Source organism: Tenrec ecaudatus, chromosome 13 (genome assembly GCF_050624435.1).
Source record: "Tenrec ecaudatus isolate mTenEca1 chromosome 13, mTenEca1.hap1, whole genome shotgun sequence".
Classification (NCBI taxonomy): Eukaryota; Metazoa; Chordata; class Mammalia; order Afrosoricida; family Tenrecidae; genus Tenrec; species Tenrec ecaudatus.
In genome coordinates, this window is record NC_134542.1 from 56853953 (window position 1) to 56872133 (window position 18181).

General features: G+C 42.0%; 1 protein-coding gene across 1 annotated transcript in view; it reads left to right on the forward strand.

Moving 5' to 3' along the window:
• The window catches only part of CERKL (CERK like autophagy regulator), a 135295-nt gene that overhangs the window by 112553 nt on the left and 4561 nt on the right, over positions 1-18181 (forward strand). The window contains exons 5-11 of the mRNA XM_075529078.1: positions 1567-1709; positions 9864-9938; positions 10638-10815; positions 10902-10961; positions 11497-11522; positions 11612-11720; positions 14913-15009. Coding sequence (XP_075385193.1) covers positions 1567-1709; positions 9864-9938; positions 10638-10815; positions 10902-10961; positions 11497-11522; positions 11612-11720; positions 14913-15009 — 688 coding nt within the window. The remainder of the gene's footprint in view (positions 1-1566; positions 1710-9863; positions 9939-10637; positions 10816-10901; positions 10962-11496; positions 11523-11611; positions 11721-14912; positions 15010-18181) is intronic.

Here is an 18181-nt window from a genome sequence, read left to right on the forward strand (position 1 = left end):
GTGTAGAAGTCCACCCAGAAACCTAGTAATTTGTAGACATTTACTCATGTGGAGCTAATGTTTAAAAACATAATAATCAATAAAGAAAAAGCCTAACTTAAAAACCAAATGCAGCCAACATGCCATATGTGCCCAGGTGGCTCAAGTGGTGGAGTGCTCTGGTCCTAGCGGATGGGCTGGTGCTCAGAGCTACTTACTGTCTTCGCCCTGCCTGCAGAAGGTCCTTGGGAGGCAGCCCTGCGAGCTGCTTCTTGAAAGGGGGCAGCCTTGGAATGTGCATGGACAGTTTCTACTCTGACATACGTGGGCCACCATGTGTCAGAACGGACGCGAGGGCAACAATAGAACAACAACATTGGTTGGTGTGTAACTTGTAAACATCCCCTTTAGAAATACAGATTGCTCATTGCTCACAGAAAAAGGAGGACATTTACTTCCAGGTGTCCATTTTTAGACAGATTCATTCTGCTGGAGGCCATAGCAAGAAAGAGTTGACTTACTCAGGCTAGGGTGGGGGAGCAAACAACCTTTAGAACTTATCGAAAAGGTGAGTTACTCTCATAGAGTAGTGCTGAAAAAAAGCCAACTGTGATTAATTAGAAATGGGGCTAAATGAGTTCATTATAAAAACTTTTTTTAAAAAAAACCTTTCCTTGTGAGAACCAGAGAGAGAGAGAGCTAGTTCTGCAGACCTGCCTCTCACATAATGGAATCCGTCACATTGACAAGCTCGGTCCATCAACTGGTGATGCTCCTGTCACTCCACTCCTGTTGGGTCTTTGTAGGCTTTGCCAAGACGACTACTTTTGGTAGCACACCATCTCCCTTCTTTGGGGTAAACATTTTGACATTCAGGATTATTTTGCATCTTTTAAATGCAAACGGGTATGAAATGAATTACTAGTATTTTAGGCACTGCTTTCATGGATTTTTCTCTTTCTCTAGACAGGTCGGTCTACCTACCAAGCAGCCTTAAGAAACATTAGCAGTCTCAACCAGGGTGAAATGTGGTAACACTCACTTAGAGTGTCCATAGCAGAATTCCCAGGGGAGGAAGACCAGGTCAGGTGTATGATAATGACCTTCATTTACTAAGGAGAATTAGCAGTACCTTAAATCAAAGCTTCGTATTTTACACATTTTAATGATGCCTTTTCCCTGAGTGTTAGCATGATTTCACGACTTTGGTTTGTGTTAGTCAGATAGATTGCTTATGATAGGATATTCACATAATCAAGATGAGAATGCCATGTTTGGGGGGTTTAATGGGAGTAAATGCTACTACTAGCCAGATTCACCTGCTCACCTTTTTAACCCACTCTCGGGTTCGTCAGACTCAGTGCTTTGAACTGGCATCCAAGAGAGTAACGGATGCATTTAAATATATTTCAATGATATGTGTTATTGTGCTATTCTATTTGTGAGGTAAGATGACTGGATGCAGTGCTAGCATGCATAATCATTAATATATAGTATTAATGCAGATATTGGGAAGCCTAGTCTTCCTGAGTTCTTACTAATTAATCTGTCATTTCCCATCCTTTCGCTTCATTGTTTTTCGTCTAGGGTCGTCTGTGTTGGGGGAGACGGGTCTGCCAGTGAAGTAGCCCATGCTTTGCTCCTTCGAGCCCAGGAGAATGCGGGGATGGAAACGGACTGTCTCTTGAGCCCTGTCAGAGCACAGCTTCCTCTCGGGATAATACCAGCAGGTGAGGCGGAGGCCACGGGATGAATAGACCAAGTTTCCCCTACCACCTATCCTTCCTAACCGAGACAGGGTAACGTGGAGTGACAATTTCACATTCTCAAAGGCTTCTCTGCTAACAAATAACAGACTTTGAACAAGTTACTTAATCTTTTGAGTCTCAGTTTTTCCAATCTGCAAATAGGAGCAATACTTACTAATTTCATCACAGGGTTGTTTTAGGATTAAATTAGATGGTATGCATGAAGGAGTTAACATGTGACCAAGCAATCAACAAAGGGCTCATTATTATTTTACACGGAGTGTTAATTCTGACTAGAATGGGAATCAGAGTGCCAGAAGGCAAGTTTGCTAAGGGCAAGCATTTTATCTTTTCGTTGGCTGCTGTATTTCTAGAACCTAGAACAGAATACAACACACAGTGAGTGTTCAATCCAGTTTCTTAAGTTAACTAATTCAAATAAAACTTTATAGAATAAGTAATGCTTGAATTAGTCCTTAAACTAAATAGGATAACGTCTGGAAAAAACTGAGAATGTATTGTTTTTTTCTCTCCTAAAATAAATAAATAATAGAAGCAATGCCAAGAAAACCCAGAAATATTTGCAGAATTGAAACCTGGCCATTCCTAAGGAGATCCAAAAGCTCGTCGTACTGCTGTCGAGTCAATTCCGACTCAAAAGCAAGCTGAGAGTAGAACTGCCCCTCGGGCTTCCAAGGCTGTACATCTTAAGGCAACAGAGAGCCTGGTCTTTCTCCTGGAGAGTGGCTGGCGATTTCTCACCGCTGCCCTGGCTGTTAGCAGCCCAACTGGCCAAGCTGTGGGTCACCAGAGCGCCATCTTTTCAATGAAATAGTCTCAAAACCACCCTGAATGCCAGAATTAGAGTTCTGAAATGTATTTCCTAACCACATTTTTGATAAGGGAGATTTTAGCAAGGAACAACTTGACAGGAGTTTGTTCTAGAATGTTCCATTTGACTGTTGCACAATGGGCATGGGAAGCAAACAGGAAAAACTAGAGATGAGAGCAGGGAGAATAGAGCAACAGTGTGGTCAGAAATGAAGAATGGCTCTTTCTCAAGTTTATTACGTTATACAAATCATCCATCCAAATTATTATTTAAATAAGCAATCGTTGTAGAAATGGGCACTTTCCCATTTTAAAAACACTGCATGCATTGTTGTCTCTAAAGGAAGGAAGAGCAGAAAAAATATTTCCTATGAAAACAGAAAATAATTCCCCTGGTTGAAAAACAACAACACATTCTATCCATTTGGTATGATCCAAAAACAGATTTCACCATGCAGTGTGGAGTGAATGTACTGACTATTATTAAATGAACAAAGAGAAAATGTGTTTTTAGAGGATAAAGAGATCCAGATGAGCATTTACAGTATGAAGCCTTGCAAACAGTCCAGAATAGGACATGAGGATCATTGTAAGAGACCCGTAAAACACCTATAATGACCTCTAGTAGAAGAGAGCAAAATAACTTGAATGAGAGAGAGAGAGAGAGAGAGAGAGAGAGAGAGAGAGAGAGAGAGAGGAATTTGGGGCAGCACTTTTACCTTTTTGTGCCATTTTAGAAGCACTTACTGTGAGGGTAGAATCTTCCCAATATTCTCCCCATGCAAATTTGCCACAAGGTTACCACTTCTCTTCCTCGGATTATCCATGAACTTCAGGAACCCCAAGACAAAGGATGAGTGCGCTCATGGGTATACAGTCGCTAGGAATGGATGGCTGACCGCAGACTGGCGCTTATGTTTCTGATTTTGAAAACGTTCTACATACACTGTGGCTACTTGTACAAATACCACTTTTAAGGCTTTGTGTTTACAGTACATAGCCTGGTACCCTAACCCTGGTAATTGTCCCAAAGCACTGGTTACTTCCGTTAGAAGAAAGGATCACATACAGGAAGTTCTTAGAACTAAGAGGTCTCTATGCTCCTCAGAGCTCTGGCAGATAAGGGGAAGAGCCAGGCAGGAAGTTTCCCAGCTTCTGAACACAAGGAAACCGCCTGCCTTTGAAGCCATTTGCCTCCTGGAGAGAGATACCCAGAGGGCATGTTTAGTAAATGACTCCACTGAGCCATCCCACTAGGATGCTGAGTTTTGGTCAGATTCAAATGGATCAGATATAGGGAAGGCTGTATTTGAACTGCTGGCCATTAGTGATGGAGTTTGTTGCTATGACAACTGGTGCTAAGGAACTATACTGGGAGATTCCCATTAAGGGGGGATGGTGGGGGAGAATGGTGGAAAAAGCAACTTGAGAGGACATAAAAATAAAAAAAGCAATCTAGTTGTTGTAAAACAAGGCTCACTCCACATACTGATGTTTGCGAACCATATATTCCTATAGCATTCACATAAATAAATTCGTTTTCCAATTAATTTGAGGACAATAAAATATTGCTGAGGGACTGTTAATTTCTATGATATTTCAGGGAAGGAACCAAAGTGTAGGTGCAGTCTTCATGAGAATTTTAGCTATGCTTGACTAGGAAGTCATTACATCACATTTATCTGTTTGGATGTGGGAGACATTAACAGCCTTATGAATATTCATGCCATTTGGTTAATTAAGTTAATCGTTCTGCAGAAGTGCTCGCACTTCCAAGGACAATTTCCCCCCCTTCGTTTTTGCTTCCATCGAAGCTGCCTGGCGCCTTTATCTGTCATGCCGTACATGAGCTGTTCCCGCTGCCCTTCCTCTGTGTATGCGACACACCTTTTAGCAGATCGGGGGAGAGAGGTGGACAAAGGAGTTGGTTGTGTTAAGAAAAATAACTTTTTCTGGCTCATTAAATGCTTACCGTGAGGTAGAACCTTGATAGCTCTGGGCCATTGTCACCAGCTACATGGTTGCGTTTTATGTGAACCGTACTTCTGTTGGCATCGTGGCCGTCTGTTCGATTAGAGTAGGGTTCCCTGGTACAAAATGGGATCCGTTTCTCAGCTGACCCAACAGCTAAGCTTTTGGCTACTTTCCGAAAGCTTGGTGGTTTGAATATACTTCAGTGTGACTCGGTCTTAAGAAAGGTTTGTCCGTCTGCATGGGCAAGATCACGACCTTGAAAACCTTAGGCTGCACGGGTCAACAATGACACACATGAGACCACATGGGTCATAATCGACTCAAAGGTCACTGTCAACCACAATGTTATCGTTTTAGAGCGCCCCGGTGATGTAGTGGTTACCCGCTGGTCTGTCCTTTAACCCGGGCTTTCTGTACCCCTAAAGAGTCTCAGCAGCCCCAGGGCCAGTTCTCCCCTCTGCTCGGGGACCTCTCTGAGTAGCAAACGAGCCAATGGCACCAAATGTTTGTCCTGGGAACTTTCATTTCTCTCTGGATAGTATAAAAGAAACTGTGTCTTAGGTCTAAGGTGCAGATTAATCAGCGTAGACTGACGCAAACGAGATTTCTGACGTGTGCCCCTGCCTGCCTCTCCTCACTGCGGCGATCTGAAGAACCAAGGGGACCCTAAGCAGGGCGCCCTAGCATTCTGAAAAGGGTTCGACTTGGTTGTACTCGGCATATTTCAAACTCACAGAGAATAAATGCTCCTGATATTTTAAAAAATGATTTTTATGTTCTTGAGACATGATATGTGTCATTCTCTATTGTACATGACAACTTCGCCTTGTTTTTTAATAGCCTTCTAGATGAACACTTTTATAGTCCCTTCTTAATTACCTATGGTAATGGAAGAGATATGCTCCACGCAGTACTGTAATCTATTGATAAGCCTGAATATCTCACTCTAATTATGTGGCCTCTACCCAAACCTTTACCATAAATCTGTTTGGGAAACAAAATAGGTTGATTTGTTTCCCTCCCGTCCCAGATTAATGACCAATTACACAGCCAAAGGGCAGGCTGTAAGGGTCAAAGGATAATTGAAAGGCCTGGGGAATTGATGGCTAGGTAAAATCCACCAAATAATAGGTTTCTGGGGGACATATTACCAAAAGTTAGGGCATAGCAGTATCATCTGAAGAGCTTGTTAAGACAGCTTGTCCTCCTTGTCCAGACATTCTGTAGAATGGTGGTGGGATCCATGAACTTGTATTTTTAACTCGCACAGGTAATTTTCTGCTGTGGATCCACGGACCAGACTTTGAGTCGTGATGTTCTGGAGGAATGTCGCTCAAAATATATGATAATACAGATTGCGGAGATCAGGTTCAGTAGGTCTGGAGTGGGGATTGAAATTTAGCATTTTAACCAGGTCCAGGTCGGGACTGTAGGCTGTTGACTGTAGGCCATGCTTTGAATAACAAGAATCAGAGCATCGTTTCCATAGATATTTGTAGTGAATCTCACCATGAGCGTTTTACCCACCGAATAAGGGGGCTCTACTTTTATTTGCATTTCTGCTACTAGAGATCTAAAATTCTCTAATACTTGGGGAGCTGTTCAAAGATCATGATGGTTATTTTAATGAGTTTAATTTGATGGAGGCTGAAATGCCTCTATCTAAATGAGTATTACTCTTTTAATGAGTAATGCAAGGACATATCAGTTCAAAGTGATACAAGTTGAACCAGTTATGTTATTCTGCCATTGCCGACATTGGAGAGTGTGCTTAGGTGGAGAAAAAGTTGACCCTCTTAGTTACTAACTAAACATCAGTCATTGGAAACTGTGCACACACAAGTTTGCTATTATGAGTCAAAATTGACTCATGTACCTTGGCTTCTTGATCTACATTGGACTGCTGCTGATTGGCCAGGTCAGGGTATTATGGGTAGAATTATGTGCATCCAAAATTGATGTCTACTTGCCTGAGCCAAAATTGGATTGGCAGCTGTATACTGATGTAATCTGACAGCTATGCAATGTCTCCATGGTGTGATCAGATGTGATAGCACAATCCATTGTAAAAGGATTCAGGATGATATGTGACCCTTTTTGTGGTTGTTAGGTGCTCCTCAGTTAATTTTGACTCATAGCAACCTGAAATACAGCAGAATGCAAACCCCTGCACCTTCCTCGTGATGGCTCTTCATTTTGAGCCTTGCTGTGAGGTACCATCAAGTCAGTTGTAACTCATGGCAACCCAGCGCACAATACACTAGAGCACTCCCAAGTCCTGCACTATCCTCATTCCTGGGACTTCCCTGGGGTGGGGCCTGTGACGTCTTTAATCTTATAATAAATGGAAGGAGAGAGGAGTTAGCAAAGACCAAAGGAGGGAAAAGTTAGCAGAGATAAAAGATGAGAGAAATTAGCAGAGAGGGGGATACCTAATACTATAAAAAATAGACATATATACTCTCCCCAGGACATCTAGAATTTCCGGTAAGATTTGCTTATCACACATGTGGGAGTATCTGTCTATTTGGGCTGACCTTAACACAATGTCTTTTGGTAACGACTGATGATCTTTTCCCTCTCCCTCGTCTTGAAAAGCTGATCCCAGCTGAAGTGAGGGCTCCTCTGTTGAAGTGGTTCTAAGATGGATATGATTCATGTAGGTAACTGTACACATGGAATCATACATGATTCATGTATGTACATGTACAAAGGGAGTCAGACATGATTCATGGGCACTAGGCAAGCTCTCTCTCTCTTTGCTTGGGAGACCAGATTGGAAGAGCAGGAGGCCTCTTCACATGTTGTGGTATTTATCCTTATAGTAGTAGATTCATGCAACAGTTGATCCTTTGTGATCGACTAACTTCACTCAGAGAAGGGGGATTCTGTGTAGAAGAATTCTGCATCAGGATTGGAGGAAGCTTATTAACAATCTGCCTTCCTAAGATGACATCACCTTGCTTCCTGGAAGTCAGCAGGACTTGGGGCACTTGCTGGTGAAGACCCAGGATGAATTACAATTCAATGTAAAGACAACAAAATCTGCACAACTGAACCAGTAGGTTGCATCATGATCGATGGAGAAAAGATTGAAATTGTCAAGGACTTTAGTCTTGCTGGGACCCACAGTCAATGCTCAAGGAAGCAGCAGTCAAAGGACACATCAATGGCATAAACCTCTGTGAATTGTTGAAAAGCAAGGTTATTTTGAGGACTAAAGTGTGCCTGACCCCAGCCACGGTATTTTCAATGACTGGGTTTTGTGTGATTTTCTGTGTATGAAATCCAGGATCGGTGGATCCATAGACAGAAACTGGAATGGTGAAGCCTAGAGGCATGGCAGGGGAGGAGGGGAGGAGATGGGAAACTAAAAACAATGAGCACAAGCAGAAAATGTTGAAATCATGGGGGTGATTGCACAAATCTTAATACAATCGAATGATTAACTTGTGTGATATGTGAAATATAACCAATAAAACTATTCAATAAAAGAAATGGAATGGGAACTGTAATCTGGTTTTTAAAAGACTATAAATGTTAATCGAATGTGATAGGTAACTTGTGTGAATTCTAATTAAAACAAACCAACTAGAAAGGACTTGTTGAGACAGTGTAAGAAAACCATATAGGCTTGGTAGTAGATGCTTACTTCAGAAATACTTGTTACAGTTCTAGGGTATGGTAATAGTATTTTGATTTTTAAAAACAGTGCTTACCTACTACAGACAAACTGAAACACTTAGAAGCAAAGTGATATGAGAAGAAGTATTTGAAAATATTTTAGTAAAATGGTTGATGAAGAGATAAACCAGATGGCAGAAACTGATCATTATAGAAGCTGGGTTATGCGTACACGGGGGCTGATCTACCACTCTCGTTACTTGTGTGTATATCTGAACGAATGAAGGAAGCAGACCCCATTGCATGTAGTTCCCTGGATATCTCAATGATTCATACCTATTAGGTGATCAATGGAAACTTCCGACCCATGCTCCAATTTCATCCTGTAAGAAGTGCAAAGGAGACTGCTTCATACCATCCATTCTCCCAGACTGCAGTTCCCCCTCTCTACCTCCCGGTCCTCGTTCCACTGGCAGGCTTTGGGAATTATGACGAGGAAAAGCACACCTGCACGCAGATTTTCAACATGGACGTGAAGTGAGAGAATAGGTCATTTTACCATTTTTATTTTTATAAATGTTGTTGTAAATGCTTTAAGACGTGTTATGAGCTCAATCAGCCGGAGAACGATGCAGATGCCTGCACTAGAGCACTGCCAACTTACAGAGTACTGGGTACCAACCAGTGGTTGACGAGTCAGGGCTGGCTCCGCTGACCGTGCGCGCACCATAGGATTTCAGTGGCTGAGTTTTGGAAGTAGGTTGCCAAGCCTGTCTTCCAAAGGGCCTCTAGGTGGACTCAGACCACCAGTCTTTGGGTTAGGCAAGCACAGTAACGTCTTGTGCCACCCAAGAGTTGGCAGGCATGGAGTGGGGTTGGGGATCTTATGCCTTTGATGGCTGTCCTGAAGGAGTCAGGGGACCGTGGGCAGCCTTTAAATAAAAATGAATTTCAAGACGTGATGATAAAAACTCCCGAGTTAACAGTTATCCTGGAGGATAGCCATCCTACTTACTAACTTTAGCTGCCAAATGCCCAGGAAACCTTGACCAATGGAGAAACGATATGCTTTGTGGTAACTAAAGAAAAATGCCGATAGTTTTTATCTGCAGAGACACTAAAGGTGCCGATGGTATAAGTTGAAGGAGTTAACCTCAGATCCCAGGAAGCTGCTTCGGGACTAGGTGTGGAGGCAAGGAAGGAGCTAGACAGGGAAGCTCACGTAGGTAGAGCCTTTCGCTGCTGCAGGCCCCTGGATTCTATCAGTGCGAATGCTGGCAGTTGGACAAGCATCCGGGCCACCTGGAGATCAACTAGAACATTTCCCTAGCCTATAGGTTTTAAAGCAATTTAATTCTGAATTAACTGTCAGCTTACTGTATTATGGTAGCAACCACTTTCCTGTGGCTCCTTAACACTTCCCACGCGCACAGCTCTGTGCTGTGCGGTCTTCGGGGTTTCTCATATTTAAGTCATGCTCCCCCATGGGTTCTCCTGCTTCCAGGGTTACAGTTTTCTTTACTGGATGTCTAGCACTGACTACCTGTACAGTCCAATACTGTTGGGTTCATCCTGAAAATGACAATCCCCGACTCTACCTCCTCCTGAAAACTTCCTTTTTCATCAGAATACTATATGGTGACAAGTACATAAAACAAGTCACTGGCAAATGTATTGACTATCCATGTTTTCCCCTCGGTTTGACAGGCTCTACTAATGTCCTGGCCCACTCGCTCCACGGAGTTCCTCACGTGGTAACTGCAGCTTTGCACATTATCCTGGGTAAGGCTTCTTCCCAAGACGTGACACTTTTATAGGTGTGGTTTTAGCTATATAACAAAAGACATTTTATTTCTGTGAGACTTGTCTAAGGAAAAACAGGCCCTCTGTCGCTCAAAGCAGAGAAATGTCTCACCCTCAAACAAAAGTTGCTTAGGCAAAGCTTCCCTGTTTGGATGATCAAAAAACCCCACAATTTTATGAGCAAATCAAGAAAGTCCATGTGTACAATTTAAATGAATCAGCTACTGCTGTTTGACTACACCCTTGCTGCAGGACTAGCATTATGCTGTTGAAAAATGCCCACCATGAAAAATTTCTCTCTTGTATGAGTCTATTAGATCATTTATCCATCCCAATTGATGGACAGCATATAAGCTCAGATAAATGCAAAGCAAACCTGTGAAACAAAATGCACTTTGTAAAAATATTTCAACTGTACTCCTGTAACAGTGTTTTATATGAAAGAGTAATAAGCAGCAAAATTGATTTCTTTTCATTTCCCCACTTAAGACCTTGAGAAAGTTATAAATGGCAATTTCAGGAATTGTAGGCAATGAGAAACGCAGTGGCAGTGAGCATATTCATCATGGTACGCGGCAGCTAGAGACCTACAAGTAAATAAATATGCTCTCCTGTGCTTTCCTGTTTTGACGAATGGTTCTTCTGCGCTCCTCGGCTGACTGGCTGGTGATACTCAAGGGCACATCCAGCCAGTGGATGTCTGTACCTTCAGCAGCACCGGCAGGCTTCTTCGATTTGGCTTCTCCGCCATGTTTGGCTTCGGTGGGAGAACGTTGGCTCTGGCGGAGAAACATCGCTGGATGTCTCCTAACCAGCGGAGAGACTTTGCTGTCATCAAGGCCCTGGCAAGGTTAAAGTAAGTTTTTGTTTGTTTGCTTGTTTTTAAAATATTCTGTATCCCAGAGTGCATGACAACAAATAACATACCTCACTCTATTTTAGGCCAGAGGACTGTGAAATAGCATTTTTACCACTTAAAACCTCTCAGGATTTACAAGAAAGGTAGGTGAAAAATTCAGAATTACACAGACATCTATAAGTATTCTTTTTTTTTTAAAGCATAAAACGTGTTGACCCAATTTGTCATACTTGTGCTTAGGGCCTCTGATAAAGAAATTGTGGAACACTACATGTGATGGTCGGCTCGCTAATTCACATTTAGCTAGTGTGAATGCAGATATTAGTCAAAGCCACGCACAATTGCACTTATGGTGGAATGTGGAGAGCGTGGCCTGTGAGAAAGCCTTTCCAGGAAGATTTGTCCACATCATTTTGTGGGAAGATTTCCCAGAGGAAGTAGCAAGCTGGAACCTGAAGAACAGAAGGTGCTAACTGAAGAACCTTTCACTGAAGGAAGGGCTCTCGTCTTGAACGAAATGGGAAAACATTGACCTTTTAAATATAATGTTACTCTTAAATGTGTCAACACATTACAACATGTAACAATGATCCCTTTAATTCCTTCATATTTAATAGAAGCTGTTTTGTGTATGCTTTTCATGTGTTTTTGTTTCTTTGTTTTGTGTCTTATTTTTAGGAAGGCCCAGGGATCTCTTAAATCTGGTGAGTTCAAATCATCTCCTGGAGAGTGAAGCAGCTGTTGATGCTTGCGTTGGTGAGAGAGAGTAACATGTCACTTCTGTGACCTTTAGATGATAGTGATGAGTGGCAAGTGACCCAGGGTCAGTTCTTGAACGTCAGCATCATGGCAATCCCTTGCCGGTGTTCAGTGGCACCAAGAGGCTTGGCACCCGATACCAGGTTAGTAAGCATTTTTATTTGTTATTTCTTCTCTTATAAAACCATAATGGTTTTTCCTACAATACTTATGCAACTCTTGGAGAACTAGACGCACATAAGAGATGGGTTCTCTTAGCTTTATAATCATCAAGACTCTAAGAGATTTGTCATCAGTGTAGGCTTAGAACAACCGTTAACCTGGAAAAAGGTCTGATTCACTGCCACCACTGAGATTCAAACACCTTTGATTTTATTGACATCATTTTGGTATTTCATGCCTATTTTGCAGGCTTGCCTTAGTTATATTTACTTTTGTCTTCTTAATTGGCATTTGTTAGAACATTGTATTAAACTCTAGACCTTCTTATAGATGTCTGTTTTCCAATTTCAGTGCAAGCATAAATGTGCCCTTAGACTAAAAACCATGTATGTGTGTATTTTTGATACTTTTAGTCAGATAAAACATCTCAATTCTGTTTAGTGTAAACAGTGATGCTTACAAACCATCTATCTGTATTTGCAATGGAGTGAATTATATTTTATATATTATTCTCTAGACCAGGTGGAGATATTCTTTTTAAATACCTGTCCATTATTGGCCTCTTTCTAATCTTGTCGAACCTAGAAAATATTGTAAAATACAAAAAACAAACAAATCAACCAGAGCTATTGAGTTGATGCCTGCTCATAGTCCTTGTCGCTCAGGGTCAAGCTGCCCTGTGCTTTTCTGAGGCTTTCACCCCGTATGAGGGTAGAAAGCACCATTTAAGAATGGCTGGTAGATTCACACTGCTTACCCGTGCTTAGCAGCTCAACAAGTATCCATGAGGCCACCAGGCAAGATTATGTTAAATTATTAACCAGGATGGGAAACAGCTAGCCAAAGAGATTTGCTTTAAAATATGTTTCTAGGCAATTGATATATGGCACTAAACAATAGCCAAGTTTAAAAGAAGAAAATGAGAGATTACAGAGGCTGAGATGAAAACTTCAAATGTCAAGGTCTTTACTAATGACTTCTAGTGTTGAAACTCTGGGCATTTTCCCTATAGCTTGGGCGACAGAGAATTTGAGCCTCCTGCTTTCCTCACCACATCCTCAAAGGTCTCCCATAGCTGTGCGCTTCCCTCCTATAAGTCCCACCCGTTGGGAAGAAACCCCACGAAAGCATGGCCATGCCATGGGAGGAGTTCTGCTGTATATCATTTAAGACAATGCTTGTCCACCGCTGCTGCCTCGCGGGCTCTGGCGCTGCTCAAGGACCTTCAGCGTGGGGATCCTTCGCTTGCTTCCAGCAGAGTCGATTCCCACCTCTCTCAGGGACACTCCATCAGTTTGTGTGTGGGCTGACATGCAACTGTGGTTCTCCCAACTTAATGAGTATTGATGCTTTCATGAGTTTTTCCCTCTCCGGAGAATGGCGATTAAACCCCTTGCCTCAGACTCACTGCCCTCGGGCTGTTCCAGGTCCTAACGACCCCCGCGCCCCCCCACACACAGTAGAACTGCCCCGTAGGGGTTCCAGAGCTGTAAACCCTGGTGGAAACAGACTGCCAGACCTTTCCCCCACAGAACAGTGGGGGAGTCCCAACTTCTGGCCTTTCAGTTAGAAGCGAAGTGCTAGCTATTGACTGCCAGGGCTCCTTGATCGCTAGCTGGTTATGGAATTCTTCCATGGATTATAATCCAACAGCCATATTTTTCCAAAAGGTGCACCCTGGTTGACCAGAGATTTTCAAAGATGTAGCTTCTGAATGATTCGAGGTAATTGCAAGAGAAGTTCAACTGCTAACTCTCCTTTTCACAACAAAGTACAATTTACTTAAAAAAATCTCAATGCAAATCACTAATACCCCAAACACCCTGCTCATAGAGCCTCTCTGCGAACTTGAACGCCACTGGGTTTTCAAGGTGGTAAGTCTTCCAGGAAGCAGACTGCCATTGCTTTTTCCTTTGGAGCGGCTGGTGGGTTTGAACCTAAACCCGCTGAATGCATTAATTGCGGAATCACTAGGATGTCCTAAATTGCTATTGGGAGCTAATAAATTTGGTCGTAGATTCTAAATATTTTAAAATTAAATGAGTTAATAATAAATATAAAGCTTTAGGTTGCTAGGCACATTGGATGTGCTTCTATTGGTAAGTATTGAAAGATAGACATGCGAGTTTTGCAGGCTGATGGATTACAACGAACCCATTATGAAATAAGGAACACATGTAGCAGGGCTCTGAACCTTTTCATGCTACTTATTTTAGATTGGGAAGGTATGGCGTGATGGACAACTGGAGCACTCATCCCTGGGGATGATGAGCTCAGGCTCCAGCAATCCCTGTTGCTTTGCTCTGTGCCCTCTGGAACGCATCACTTAAACTCGGGGTTTGCGTTCCCTTCGGCATCAAATGAATGATTGACGAGCCCATCTCTAACGGCTCTTGCACTTCCACCCTGAGCTTCCACGACATCTAAAGAGCTCTTTTGTAATGTCATTGTTGTTATTCTTGGAACTTCATATTTTCACTGACATGCATCTAGAAATCACTGGCTGTCTTTTCGCAAACTTCATTCTCATGCAGATGCTTTTGCAAGTAGCTCTTTCGGTGCAAAGGCTCACCTCCAGCTCCCTAGTCTCATAGTGGACAGAGAGTGGCGCGAGATTGAAATGCTCCGCCACGTAATTAAACATGCAGTGGCAACATTGCTCACTCAATTTCATCCATTCAATGGTCATTTTGATTTATTTCGTTTCCAATGTCACTTAGACCTTGTTCCCATAAATAATATTTAAGTCACATTGTAGATTTGGAAAGTATTCAATTATCCTTTATACTACTTATAGATATTAACTGTTTTAATTAACCAATGCTTATATTTAAAATAGGTTTTAAACTTCACATGTATGTGTAAGGTGTAGAATAATTTGTTTTTGTTTTCTTTAAGCCCCATAATGTAACAGCTTGTTGAACAGGAAGCCAGTAGCATAACAAAACTGATTTAAAAGGCTGTGTCATTTGTAAAATAAGACAGCCAGAGAGGGTTTACGAGTTTCAGGTGCATTTAATGCGTAATGATTTATCTGTCCTGATTCAAATGTCTAGGAAATACTTCTTTTTCTTCTTCTAAGAATTATGTAGTTAAAACTCATGCAGTCTATTAATTACCTTCTCCCCCAGCAATTACCTTCTTAATTTTTGCCTATAAACATTTTATTTCAGATTAAATAATGGAAGCATGGCCCTTATCGTTGTACGGAACACTTCTCGACCAGCATTTGTCAGGCATCTAAAACGATATGCCAGTGTGCAGAACCAGGTATCGTAAGTTCTTCTGGGGACAAGATGGCAGCCTAGTAATCGTGAAGGGAGAGAGTGCTGAGAGTGTGGACCTCCAGCCCTTCTGAAGAGGACTTTATGTTTTTCTGAGTACATTAGTCTTTTATTTTTTCAATCTGTGCTTTATCTCCATTTTGAAAAATATTCCCCGGTATTCATATAGATTGGTCTCCTTTGAACTATAGTTTGGCGGTTATTTCCATTTTTGTGTGTGTACAAAAAGATTATTTAAAAATGCAATGCTATACTGAAATGTTTAGTAAATTAATAATACAGGCACATCCTCAGACTGTTTATCGGAATAAAAAGTAATCAAGTTTGAGATGTTTAGCATTCTTGGTTGGACCGTGGCAAACTCTCCACAAAGTCACAGTCCTTAGATTTGCTGACATCTGTTTGCCAATCTGCTGGTGTTCATTGAGTGAAATCGATGTGTGATTGCATATTCAAAGCGAGCAGCATCTTTATGCAGCCATCATGCATTTTATTCAAAAGTCGAATGTGCTGTGATGTTTATGGATATGTAGGTATATTTCTACGTAGAACCCCAGCCCTCGACGCTAATCCTTTCTAGGAGCGTGGAGATGCGATGCAGTGGAGTTCTGAATCAATTTTTCCCATAAGAAATAACTGAAAATGATTCATCTGTTCTCAACCACCAAATTTTCCCCCCAACCTTGCCTTTTTATACAGAACATCACACAGAAATGTCAAAGTAAATAAGTTCAGAGTTAAAGAATAAAATTTAAATAAGAAACACAACATTTAAAAAGTTTTTAACTTCAGTATGGTCCATACCTGGAGATGGATGAGGATCTGGATCTGTGGACACAGGTGTGGAGAGGAGGGATGGAGAGAGACTTACTCTTTGGAAGGGGAATCCCCTTCCATCCAATCAGCTGGGAGCTGCTTTTCAGGAGTTTTCCCCTTCTTTGCCTTTTTCCACGAGGACCTGGCTGGCTTTCTCTTAAAAAAAAAAAACCCTGTCGAATGTGGTGTGGTGTTGGCATTTCCTGAACTGCTTTCTAAAAGGGTTTACTAAATTTTCATTAGTAAACCGGTTAGCCAGTTCCTTATTATTATGATTCTTTTCAAAAACTCTTTCTTAGGACCGTGGTTTTTATGTAAAAACAGTACAAAAAAGGCCACAAAAACTAAGAAAGTTATAGCAGACCCCTTGGAACACAGCTGCAAAAGGTTGAAACAACGCGTACTAACAACGCCCACTACGCCGAATGACCGAAACCTGAGCTGCTTTTGTTTACAAAGATCACGTGTGGCGGGTCAGATTCCGATGTTTCGTTGGAGCTCAGATGCAAAATTGTCTCCGCATTTGGTTTAGAAATCCAATTACGCCGAGCACTGATGCAATCAAATACTGGGGTGCTACTGTATTTTCACTTGTGGGCTTTGCAATTTTAAGAAGAAAGAGTAGCTGGTAATAATCACATTTTTGACAGACAACCTTAGGTAGTAAGAAACTGACCTTTTGGGTGTGTGTGTGAATTTTTAAAATTGTGCATCTTGAAAATATAGACCTAAGGTCATACACCCCGATGGTTTCACACATTCTGGAAGCTGTGAAATCATACGTGGACACAGTTTGATGAGAACAAATGGGAGGAGAGTAAACAGTCAATACCTAGTCACAAAATCTTGCACATATGATGCTTGACCATCACAAGGGACTTCTCTTTCCTCTTTATCACTTCAAAGTTTCCCAGGAAGACTTGATGATCTGATATTTTGATTATTTATTGAACAACCAGCTGAAGATATACAGCCCCTATTTTCCTCAAGTCTACGTTCTTAAGAAGAGACCAAAGTCTAAAAAACAAACTCACCGGCATTGAGTCAACTCCGATTCTCAATGAACCTGCAAGACAGGAGAGAACTGCCTTGTTTAGTTTTCAAGACTCTTAATTCTCTCTCTCTCTCTTTTTAAAATCATTGTATTGGGGGCTAGTACAACTCTTGTCAAAATGCATACATCCATCCATTGTGTCAAGCACATTTGTACATCTGTTGCCCTCACCATTCTCAAAACATTTGCTTTCTATTTGAGCCCTTGGTACCAGCTCCTCATTTCCCCCCTCCGTCCCCGCTCCCCGCCCCATGAACCCTTGATAATTTATAAATTATTATTATTTTGGCATATCTCACAATGTTCGACATCTCCCTTCACCCACTTTTCTGTGGTCCATCCCCCAGGGAGGCCGTTATATGTAGATCCTTGTTAATCAGTTCCCCCTTTCAGGAGTAGAAAGTCTCATCTTTCTCCCACTAACTGTCAGTAACCACTGCTCCACTGGGGCACCTAAAGAGGAGACAGGTGACAAAAAGTTCCCCCTTTGCCTCCCTTTCTCTGACCTTGTTTTTCACATACCGCCCCCCCCCCCCCAAGGATTTTTCTAAAACACGTATTTTTTTTTTAAACCGCGTGTCTTATTTCTCTTTCTCCTGGCGAGTACTTTAATGACTTTTTCATTGTCTCCAGTCAATTCTGACTTCCCCAGCATGGAATACAGGTGACGCTTACTCTTCTTGTCTCAACCTGTGTCGCAGCCTCCCAGCCTCACCTCTTAGGAGAGTCCGTGTGTTGCTCAGGAGGAATTTTGTAGTTGCTTGACCCTTACCTGTGTACTTTGGCTCTGGTTGTACTGCTTCCCAGAACACCTTTCCATTGCCTGCAGGTTGATACTTTTGTGATCTTAAGTTTTCCCACCCTGAGCCGGTGGGCCTCTTCTCCCTTCCCCCAGTGTGCTCGGTACCTGGGCCATCACAGCCCTTGTGTGCATCGCAATCAATCCTAGTAATTTACTTCTCTTCCCCGCGCCCCTCACGTGCACTCACGCCTGGTACTTAGTAAGCTGGTACTCGCCAAAGTTCAATCGAGCAAAGTCAGTAGCTTCACAGTGCGGAAATAGGTGTTGCGCCCAGAGCAGTGGAGATTCATTTTGTGAAGTACTGACCTAGCAATTGGTGATTTGATGTAATAGACTTATGAAAGTCTATCAAGAATCCATAAAACTAGCTTCTAGTATAGAATGTAATATTTTGAGTAAGCATGGGTTCACAACATACTGTTAAAATTGACATAATTCCATATTATGCTAATAGCCATCAGTTGAGGTAGCAGCTTGGAGGGGTGA